At 40.5% G+C, this 11,228-nt stretch overlaps 1 protein-coding gene across 2 annotated transcripts; it reads left to right on the forward strand.

Annotated features, from left to right (window-relative positions):
- Positions 1 to 279: 279 nt before the first annotated feature.
- On the forward strand, positions 280 to 10,810 carry SSBP1 (single stranded DNA binding protein 1). 2 transcript variants are annotated; one of them, XM_026723147.2, is made up of 7 exons: positions 280 to 406; positions 2,068 to 2,129; positions 3,978 to 4,032; positions 4,146 to 4,286; positions 6,473 to 6,560; positions 8,066 to 8,154; positions 10,616 to 10,810. In XM_026723147.2, exons 2-7 carry the CDS (start codon positions 2,106 to 2,108, stop codon positions 10,666 to 10,668), a joined length of 450 nt encoding a protein of 149 aa, XP_026578932.1. In that variant the 5' UTR covers positions 280 to 406; positions 2,068 to 2,105; the 3' UTR covers positions 10,669 to 10,810. The 2 variants fall into 2 exon arrangements, with proteins under 2 accessions (XP_026578932.1, XP_026579009.1); XM_026723224.2 differs by having other exon boundaries at positions 343 to 556.
- Positions 10,811 to 11,228: the final 418 nt, after the last annotated feature.

The following is an 11,228-nucleotide window of genomic DNA, read 5'->3' on the forward strand; positions in this document are numbered from 1 at the left end:
GAGAAGGGAGAAAAAACGGAGGGCTAGAGAGGGAGGAGGGAGAGGGAAGGGAGGGAGGGAGGGAGGGGAGAAGGGAGAGAAAAGAGGAAGGAGGGATAGAGAAGGAGGGAGGGAGTGGGAGAGAGGCACTTTCCCTCTCAAGATGCGCTGCTGAATAAGGGAGTTAAACTCGGCAACGGTTAAAAAAAAAGGCGGATCACAGCTCAAACTTCCGGTGTAAACGGAAGCCACCGGCGATCTCGCTATTCTACGGTTCCCAAGACCCCTCTAGCCCACGGCATCTCTATGGCGAGCAGCCTTCCCTTTGGGTAAATATACAGGAAGCGCCTGGAAGTCACGTGAGGCTTTCTCGTGTGTTGGCTGTGCACGGCGAGGCATTTGCTCGCGTCCGCTGGAAAGCAAACAAGTGAGTAACATCCGGGCAAAGCGGTCTGCGCCCGTTTCTAAGCGAGTGGCGGGAGAGAACGGAACGACTTCTTAAATAATATTGCTTGCGACTTCCTAATCCAGCATCCCGATGAAGTTTTAGGGCTCGTCTCCAGCGAATGCTTCCCCAGTAGGTGTCAATATAACCCCCCAAATGGGGTGTCGTCTTGGTATGTAGGATTACAAAGCCTATCGTGCCCAGCCGGCATGCTGGCTGAAGGCGTCTGGAGGGGACGAGAGCATAGAAAGTAGACCACGTGCTCACGAGGGAAAGAATCCATCGCCGGGAGGCTTCGCTTTTTTCCCGCCTCTCTCTTGCAAACACCGAAGCCCTGCAGATAAAAGGTTTAATTTCCTGAGTATTTAGTGGGAAGCAACTTTTTTTGAACCCTACAACTTTATTTTCCTTAAAGCTTCGCTTGATTTCGCAAGTCTCTGCCTAATTTTTTTTTTATTTCACCAAGAAAATGATTTCAAAGAATACTATTTGCTAAGATATGAACTATGGATGAAGGATTACTAAGTCACAAAGATAACCCATATTTAACATTTCTCCTAACCTGATTATACTATTTTTGTCTAGTATCTTTGCTGGGTACTGAATGAGGCTGCAGTCTGTCCCCATCAAAAATGTCTTTCCAGCTCTGTTGGAAATCTTGGTGCGAGGGAGGAATCCTTATCCTGCATACAAATATCAAATACTTTTTGGCAGTCTTCGATCTTGCACAGGGATCTACTTTTTTGAGTTATTTTTCTTTATCAAATTATGATGGCTCTTTGACTGTGTGCCATCAAGTCATTTTCCCCTCCTAGCGATCAGATACATTCAAAGGCTCTTCCGTAAGGAGACTTATTAATTCTGATGCTGGTCCCCAAAATGAATTTTTATAAGATACAACTTTGTAATTTTCTGTAGTATATAACTCGGCATATCAACTGGAGCAAGCCAAAAACTTATACTGTACTACATGACTTCAGGCTTATTTGCCCATGACTGGGCTGTAACATAACCTATGTGAGTTGTAAAACATAAGGTTATACTTTAGTGTGATGTTTGGCTCATACAATGGATGAAGTGAAAGCAAAACAAATTATATTATGACTTGGAACAATGCATGAACTCAGCTAGTGATTGATAAATTATTTCTGATCTCTCTGCCCACCTCTATATGGAATTGGATTGATGCACTGCAATTTCTTGGTGACTCTTTTTCTTCTTTCATTTCTTGTTTCTTTTCCCTTGTGTTCTATTTTTGCACCTGAGTATCTTTTTTAAAAAAATAGATGCAGAAATGAAAACCAGGCCATGAAGCTCAGCTGCACAGGACACTACTGTAATGAATAAACAGTATTCTGCCAAGTATTTTTGAATCAAGTTCATTCATGGAGACTTATCTAAGTCCACTCCTAGGTTAGCAGTAGAAAGTCATAAGGAACTGCATTTTTTCTTCAATTTACTTATCTCCCTGGATAATACTAGTTGAAGCATTGATAGAAGATGATAGGGGTAATGGTTTAATGCAACGAAAGGATATGAGGTTGTGAAGTAATGAATTAATGATCCTTGTCAATCTTTGCATACTCCCAACATTAAACTGTTACTTGGAGATGGACTGTTTTAATATTTTGTTTGTTTTTCAGAACATCTCCAAAAGTAATCAACAAATGAAACAGCAACAATGTTCCACAGGCCATTATTTCAGGTATTCCATTTTGTGATTTGGGAGGCATGCTTTTATGAAAGTTATGTATGATCATTGGGCTTTATATGTTGGACTGTCTCTCCCATCTTTGAACAGTATGTCTAGTGGCTGAATGGATTTGGAGTTATAGAGGCATGGGAGTGGGGAGGTTGGATAATGTCAGTCATTCAAGGAAATGCAGATCAGGAGGTTCCCCTCTCCACAGGATGACTAGAACACATTTTATTAAAATAGTCTATAAGTATTTTTCAAACTATGTGGGCTTTAATTTCATGCTGTCTGGGATATTTTGAGAGTTGAAGTCTACACAACTTAAAGTTTCCAAGTTTGAAAAAACATTGGTGGAGTTTAACAGAATCTTATAAGGCTCAGTGGGTTATATCCCTGAGAATCAGGGAAGAGTCTGCTTCAGTCTTCTCTTAATATTTTTCATAATGTATGACAACTGATCTTGTGAAGTGGTGCGGTGGCCTAGAAGTGGAGCTCTCTCCTCACAATCAGGAGGTTGTGAGTTTGATCCTAGGCAGAGACAGAAGGGCACACTAAGAATATATCTGCCTGACAAAACTCTGTATTGGCGACAGGAAAGGCACCTGGGCCATTAAAACACTCTGCTAGCTCCATTCAGTTGCCCAGACTCCACCCTGCAAGGGATTATGGGACCTTTAAATGATGATGAGAATTGAACTTGTAAAAAATAAATTTGCATGCTACTCATTAACTCATTCCCTTCTTCTGGCCCAGAGAAGTAGCATAGTAAATAAATAGCAATTTGAGAAAAGGCAACAGTAGCAGCTGCTGGCTATTTATATCTGGCTCTCTGCCAGATATAAATAGCTTAATAGGTGATAGTGAGGAGGAAGATGAGGAAAAGCAGTCACTAGTGATGGCAACAATGAGGGAATAAACTTGGAGGCATTAGTATAAGGCCCCTCTCCCCACCTCTTCATAATCATCAGGAGCTAGTCTAACAACTAGAAGAACTGAATTTGAAATAAACTGGTTCAGAAATTAAGGAAGAAGAAAAGCTTCAATAAGAAAGAGGAACTATGTATCTTCCTCTAAAATAAAATTCAGATCAAGATCTGGTTCACAAATGCTATAATGTGGTTTGTTTAGTTACTTAAGGGCTTAGAATAGTGCATGAACCTAGTTGCTGTGATTTGTAGGTCCTGGTTTATGGCTTTATGAGTGAAGAAAGCCTATATTGGATTCTTCAACAAACAGATGAAACTAAACTATGGTTTAACATTGGTTACAAATCTCTCCAATGATTTTCCTCTACTATGCACATTTTCTGCAAGATTTTAAATGTCCATTAAAAAAAACTAACCTGCCTGCCTTCTGACATTGGGTAGCAACTGTTGACTGAAGAGGTTGCTCTTGTTTCCTGAATAAGGGCTTTTAATTTGGGAGGCTCCTGTTTTCTAATCTAGCTACCTAAAGCAGATATTTGCCTGTCCTACCATTTCATAGGCTCATTGCTAAAGTATGAGAACTCTGCTCAGGATTTTTGATTAATCCTTGTGTGTGTGTGTGTGTGTGTGTTAGTAAATATATCAGCATGGATGACAGCTGCTAATATGGGGATAACATGACAGTCATCACATATAAAACAGCAACATGTTATGTATTTTCCTATTCACCTGCCTGTTTTTACCAGTTGTGTAAGGCTCACTCTGGGAAAGTTCTCTTGCAGTCTTCCCCCATATGGGGGAATTGCAACTCTCAAAGTCAGAGTGGCTGTGCTGGATGGGATCTACAATCTAAATGTAGTTGAGAGAAAATTCTCTCTATGGAATGATGTCAGCAATTGGAATGGCTGCCTTATGTATTTTCTTTCTCTAGGTGATGCGCCAGTTTGTAAGACATGAGTCTGAGATCTCATCAACCCTAGAAAGATGTAAGTAGCTTCTCAAGGGGCAAAGAATGGAGGTCTGGCTTCTTAGGGTCATGTAGTCACAATGCATCTTCTATGCATTCTTCTTTACCATCTGCTGTTGATGTTTTGTTTAGCTTTAAATCGTGTCCAACTGCTTGGTCGAGTAGGACAGGATCCGGTCATGAGACAAATGGAAGGAAAAAACCCTGTCACAATTTTCAGCCTAGCCACCAATGAGATGTGGCGATCTGGAGACAGTGAGGTGGTTCAAGCAGGTAAGTGTGTGGTGCAGTAGCTTGTTGACTATTTTGGCATTAAACTGAATTATGTATGGGCTCAGTCTCCTTTGAGACTGTATGCTATTTGTGTTGTGATGTCAGTGATATGCATGCATCTATGTTCTCTTTTCCCATGTTTACATATACAGATTACACACACACACATACACACACACACACACACATATATGTTTTCTTAAATTTTCTCGGGTACTCACATGTATGGCATTCGGCTTTGTTCGGGTATTTTCCCACGTCATTGTAGTTGTGCTTTTAAAGTTGTAGCAACGTTTCGGCAGAATCTCATCTGCCATCATCAGGTTTCTGTAGATGAACACTATACAGAAGCCTGATGATGGCAGATGAGATTCTGCCGAAACGTTGCTACAACTTTAAAAGCACAACTACAATGACGTGGGAAAATACCTGAACAAAGCTGAATGCCATACATACATACATACGTACATACATACATACATACATACACATACATACATACATACACATACATACATACACATTAATCTCTAATTACAGTTATGCTCATAAGTTTACATACCCTGGCAGTATTTATGATTTCTTGACCATTTTTCAGAGAATATGAATGATAACACAAAAACTTTTCTTTCCATGGTTAGTGTGTGGCTGAAGCCATTTATTATCAATCAACTGTGTTTACTCTTTTTAAATCATAATGACAACAGAAACTACCAAAATAACCCTGATCAAAAGTTTACATACCCTGGCGATTTTGGCCTGATAACATGCACCCAGGTTGGCACAAAGGGGTTTGAATGGCTATTAAAGGTAACCATCCTCACCTGTGATCTGTTTGCTTGTAATTTGTGTGTATAAAAGGTCAGTGAGTTCCTAGACTCCTGACAGACCGTTGCATCTTTCATCCAGTGCTGCACTGATGTTTCTGGCTTCTGAGTCATGGGGAAAGCAAAAGAATTGTCAAAGGATCTGTGGGAAAAGGTAGTTGAACTGTATAAAACAGGAAAGGGATATAAAGTGTTCAAACATTAATCAAGAAGTGGAAAATGAGGGGTTCTGTTGAAACCAAACCACGGTCAGGTAGACCAACTAAAATTTCAGCCACAGCTGCCAGGAAAATTGTTTGGGATGCAAAGAAAAACCCACAGATAACTTCAGGTGAAATACACGAGACTCTGAAAGTATGTAGTGTGGCTGTTTCAAGATGCACAATAAGGAGGCACTGGAAGAAAGATGGGTTGCACGGTCGAGTCGCCAGAAGAAAGCCACTACTATGCAGATGCCACAAAGTATCCTGCTTACAATACACCAAATAACACCAGGGACAAGCCTCAAACCTTCTGGCACAAAGTCATTTGGAGTGATGAGACCAAAAGTGAGCTTTTTGACCACTACCATAAATGCTACATTTGGAGAGGAGTCAACAAGGCCTATGATGAAAAGTGCCCATACCTACTGTGAAACACTGAAGTGGATTGCTGATGTTTTGGGGATGTGTAAGCTACAAAGGCACAGGAAAGTTGGTTAGAATCAGGGTGGGATGCTACCGGTTCTGCTTGGTTCTATAAAGCCGATAGCTCTGAAGAGCAGCAGACACAAAACTGGTAGTAATGCCGGTTGAATCCCACTCCTGGTTAGAATTGATGGCAAGATGAATGCAGTATGTTATCAAAAGTTACTGAGTCAGGATATGACCAGGACATGAATTACTTCACAGAGACCCTCCCTGTTCAAGGAGGGAAGTAACTGGCACAGAACATAGAATTGGGCGAAGGCCGTCCACACTACAGCTGCTGCCTGTTCTTTGAGCAGGAACCATGAATCTGAGAGGACTCCTAAGTTAATGAACCTGGTCTGTCTGGGCTAGTGTAACCTCATCCAGAATGATAAAACTCGTGGATACAAAGGGGCCTAACTCACAGCCACTCCATGTATTGTACTGATGCCACTGTTAGGTATTATAGTGATGCCACTGATATTGTGCACGACCAAATGTGTGCCATCCTTGAGGGTGGGCCAGATTGCAAGGGAGGCCGCATGATCTGAATAACCATGCCACCAAATCTCGGATATTTTGGAGTTGCAAACTGGGGTCTGGTTTGCCCATCGCTATTATAGCCAACACTCAGGAGATATGCAGGATCTCTGGTTGTTGCTAAAAATCTTTTCTATGTTTTATGACCTAGATGATGTTACACAGAAGACTACATGGCACAGAGTTTCCGTGTTCAGGCCAGGGCTGAGAGACTTAGCTTATCGGTTTGTGAAGAAAGGGTAAGTTGAACTGAGATGCAGGTGTTGGGTGAACTTTTTCCAACATGCTCCATTCAAATAAGAGTTTATTTCTAGCATTCCAGGTTCATAAATCATGTCTTGCCTAGTGCTGTCTGGGAGGAGCTGGCCTTTCTTGAAACTCTAATCATCTTCCCAAAGATAAACTCAAAAGGTGGCTGTATCTTATTTCTTTTGGGTGTGCTGTTTTCTATTGTACTCTGGTCCTTGGTACTGCTCTGCGCTGGAGACAGACTTGAAATGAACAGATTATGAGTTGCATTTACTTTTAGCATAGCTGGCTGGGGAATTCTGGGAGTTGAAGTCCATCTGCCTTAAAGTTGCCGTGGTTAAGAAACAATACCATAGAGCAAAGGTTTTTTTTTTTTCTTATTGGGGCTGGTGGTAAGAAGAAAAAATAGGCTACAACTCTCTATCATTTCGTTTTTTAAAAAATACTCCCCCCAGGGGGGGAAATTAGGAAATTAGGTGGATACATATCGTGTTTCCCCAAAAGTAAGACTCTGCCTTATATGTTCTTCTGCCAATAAAAAAGACACCAGGTCTTATTTTCAGGGGGTGGGGAGATGTCATTCACTAACTCCCTCACGTGTGTTGCCCTGGCCTTCTTTTCGCTGTCAGAGGCCTTCAGGAATTTCTTCAGCAGGCAAGGCCAGCAAGGCTTTCCTGAAGGCTTCTGCAGTTGATAACAGAGCTCTGGATTGATCCAGCTGCAGAAGAAATGGGCCGAAGTATGCTTAATTCTGATCCTTTACTATAATAAAGAGCTGGGAGCCAGTTTGATCTAGTGGTTAAGGCTTCAAGCTAGACTTGTGATGGCAAACCTATGGCATGCCATTTGTGCCAGTACGTGAGCTGCAGGTAAACTTACCTCACTGCGCATGCGCACACCTCACAGCTGATTTTCGGCAGGTTTTCAGCCTCCCAAAGGCTTGAGGAAGGCTTCTGCAGGTTTTGCAGGCCGAAAACTAGCCCCGTTTTGTCACTTCCTGTTTTTTCTGAAAATTCTGGAAGTGACAAAACAGAGCTAGTTTTCAGCCTGTGGAAGCCTTCCTCAAGCCTTTGGGAGGCCGAAAAAGGCCTCAAACCTGTCGAAAATCAATTGTGAGGCGCAGTGCAGGTAAGGGGGCGGAAGTGTGGGTGAGTGGGTTGTGCGCGCATGCATGGGGGCGTGGGGGAGCACGTGAGCGTGCAAGCGCTTGCACAGTTTTTGGCACAGGAGCCCAAAAAGGGTAGCCACCACTGATTTAGACAGTGGGAGACTGTAAGTTCAAGTCCCACTTTAGCCATGAAAGGCAGTTGAGTGACTTTCATCCATCACTCAACCCAATGTACCTCACGGTGTTATTGTTATGAGGAAAAAAGAAGGAAGAAGGCAGAAGTTTATTTGTAAAAATAATAAAGGCAGAACAGGAATAAATACAGGAAAATATAGAAAGAAGAGCTGCAATTAATATGCTATTATTTGTATGTTTGGTTCTTGACAGTGCTCGGATCTATGTGGAAGGAAAGATAGATTATGGCGAATATATAGATAAAAACAACGTGAGGCGGCAAGCCACAACAGTCATTGCAGGTAAGATGTTTTGAAATGCATGTGCTAAAAGTGAAGGTGGATCCTGCATTGCTTCCTGGAGGCTCTTAAACTTAGAGGATTAGGTCTCCTTGAATCCCCATTTCTTCCACTAGATGTCTCTCTTGGATGCTCTTCTTTAAAATGTCTGCAGGAGCACAAAGTTCTTAATACAATGTTCCGTCTTAAATTACAGCCCTCATCCTCCCCTACCATACTGGGTTGGAGACTATGGAGGTGGAAGCCGAACGTATCTGATAGATACAAGAGAGGCAAGATTGTCTGAGAACCCACAGACAACTGTGTCACTTTCTATCTTGCAAAGAATGTTGTGTTTGCTTTGTAAGGGAAAGTAAGCTGTGGCTAAAAGTTCAGGTACGGGCATGAAGCAGGAAATACTTGAATGTCTGCCTGGGCCATTGATTCCTCCTCCTGCGTTTTCTCTCTGCTGGGCTTAGTGTTACAAGAGAGAGACTTTAAAAACAGGAGAAGGAAGGAAAGTTTTTAAAAACGTATTGAATATTTTTACAAAGGTAAAAGCTACAAAAATGTTAAAAATAATACAAAGAAAAAAAAATGAGAGAAAAGTAGAAATGAACCAAGAAAAATATTTTAAAAAATGACATCCAATCTTCTTTGTACCAATTACAAACAGTTAACCCTATTTCTGCCTTACCAAATTATGTAACATAATTCCCTTCTTCCCATATAGCACCCTTTTTAATCAATAAATCTAGAAATCAACAATTTATTTTTATCCATTCTCAGTGAAAAGTCAATAAAAGGTTTCAGGTCCTTTGTAAAAGTCATTGTTGTTCTTTCCTTTACCAAACAAATCAGTGTAGCCATTTCTATAAGCTCTGCCATTTTCACAGCCAACACTTCCCATGAAAGTATGTCTCTTCAAGTCCAAAAATGACAGGCTGGTGATGCCCTTTATGGACCATCTTTCCTTAATGATGTAATGCTGTGTTCAGGTTCTTCTATCTCTTTGACAAATGGGGGGAATTAAGAGTGAAGAAAAAGGATTGTACTGTTGTTCTAGAGCCTGTAGTTTGTAGCAATATTAACATGGAGTTTTGGAATCCCTGGGTTAGACTGAGTAAACATCCTGAAAGAGGGAAATGACAAATATTTCCACACTGTTGTCCAGAGAGCTGCATGGACATACACATTTAGAAGTGAACTTGACTTGAAGAAGACTATTACATCTCTATTTTGACAGTGGTTTGCTCTCCAAGCTTCTCATTTAGGCTCTGAACGTTTGTTACCATGCTAGGTAACATCAAGTGGGACTTTGTTAAAAATGTCATGTTCTATTCCTCTTTAGCTTATATATGTCTTGCTGTGCTGGTGTGGTCAGTTGGTTGCATTAATGTTTGGCATTATTTTCAACTGCTAAAAAGTTGGTCAGTTCCGTTATCGATTAGTCGTTTGAATGGTCTGGCTTCCTATGTGTTCATATGCTGGATCTAAATTAATATGCTTCTTAATATGCTTTTGTAGAACACCAGGCTTCAGTAAATTCATGTGTGTGGCAACTGTTGGCATGGCAGATGACCACACCAGTACACAAGGCATACATAAGCTAAAGAGGAATAGAACAAGGTATTTTTAACAAGTCCCACTGGTGATATTACCTAATCTGTTAACGAAATGTTCGGAAACTAAATAACAAGCTCTGGGAGCAAACCACTGCCAGAATCTAAAACCCAAGATATAAGTATTTTCTGCTATGTTTCTGTTTTTTTTTTTAAGAGCACATTCTCCCTTGAACAAAAACCTCCATAGCTACTTTTAAGTCTCTGTTCAAAGACTGATGGATAAGAGAAGGTCCCCATGAGCTTAACAGTGGAGTAGGCACTTGAAGTTGGGACTTCTAATCCCATAATTACCGTAATTTCACTGGCTCTTAGGTGGCTTATAGTAACTAGCATGCTAGATACCACTAAGCAGAGAGTGATCCTCACGCAAGTTGATATGGTGCATGTAAAAAATTCCAGTATCTTCAAATACAGGTAGTCCTCAACTTATGATCACAACTGAGCCCCAAATTTTGTTGCTGAGTGAGGCAGTTGTTAAGTTTGCCCCATTTTTGTGTTAAATTAGTAACATGATTAATAAGTGAATCTGGCTTCCCTATTGACTTTGCTTGTCAGAAGGTCTTAAAAGGTGATTACATGATCCCAGGACTGCAACAGTTGTAAGTTTGAAAAACGACCGTAAGTCACTCTTTCAGTGCCATTGTAACTTCGGTCATTAAACAAACTGTTGTTAAATCGAGGACTACCTATACAAATAGTCTGTAAAGCAAGTTGGAAAAGATAAATCTGAAAAAATGAAGTTGCTGCTCACCAAATCCAGCAATATATATCTATATACGTATATTGTAGTCTTAACTCAGCTTCTTGTGTTGATACATCTTCAAATGTGTGATGGTGTCTCTTATTGTTTGTGCTTTCAGATAACATTATTTTCCTGACTGATTCTAAGGAAGTATTTTCTGAGTCGACTTAAAAGAAAAGGAATGAAGCAAATGGGATTTGGACTGAGGGTTAAGCTGTGCTTTTTTCCCCCCCTTTCTATTGTAAGCTTTTCCTAATACCATAATCATGTCTTTGTTGTCTAGCCTGATAAAAAATAATTTTTTGTAGAAAAAGAATATGCATTCAGTTTCTTGCCCACTGCAATCAAGAAATTCTTAGCAAATCATCATAAATCACCCAGAGAACAATTACATAACAGTAAAACAGATTACTTTTAAAATACAGTAAAAATAGATGATGACGTCTATAAATCAAAGGCTCCTTAAACAATTCTGCTTTTAATAATTTCCTGAAACTGAATATAATTTTGCTTTGTTCAGACTTTTGACATATGTATGTCTCACTTCTCAGAAAATCCTTTTAATGGAGGTGATAGAGAAAGGTGCATTATTGTTTGTTTCTTTGTTTTGGCTGCTTTGCTATGTGTGATGCAATGAACGTTAAATAGGAAATACGTCTTTGCTCATTGGTGAAGCCCAGAGCCGAATTGTTTAGCAGCACTGATACGCCTTCCAATGGTGATATAACGTT

The sequence above is a fragment of the Pseudonaja textilis genome, chromosome 5, assembly GCF_049901715.1.
Source record: "Pseudonaja textilis isolate UNSWEBS1 chromosome 5, rPseTex1.2, whole genome shotgun sequence".
In the NCBI taxonomy this organism is placed as follows: Eukaryota; Metazoa; Chordata; class Lepidosauria; order Squamata; family Elapidae; genus Pseudonaja; species Pseudonaja textilis.

What these genes read in the sequence shown, in the direction of transcription:
- SSBP1 (XM_026723147.2), top strand. Translation starts at nt 2,106, where the DNA reads ATGTTCCACAGGCCATTATTTCAG. An exon ending in CAGTGAGGTGGTTCAAGCAG is followed by an intron (nt 4,287 to 6,472) that starts GTAAGTGTGTGG and finishes TTTATGACCTAG; the next exon opens with ATGATGTTACACAGAAGACT. An exon ending in TATCGGTTTGTGAAGAAAGG is followed by an intron (nt 6,561 to 8,065) that starts GTAAGTTGAACT and finishes GGTTCTTGACAG; the next exon opens with TGCTCGGATCTATGTGGAAG.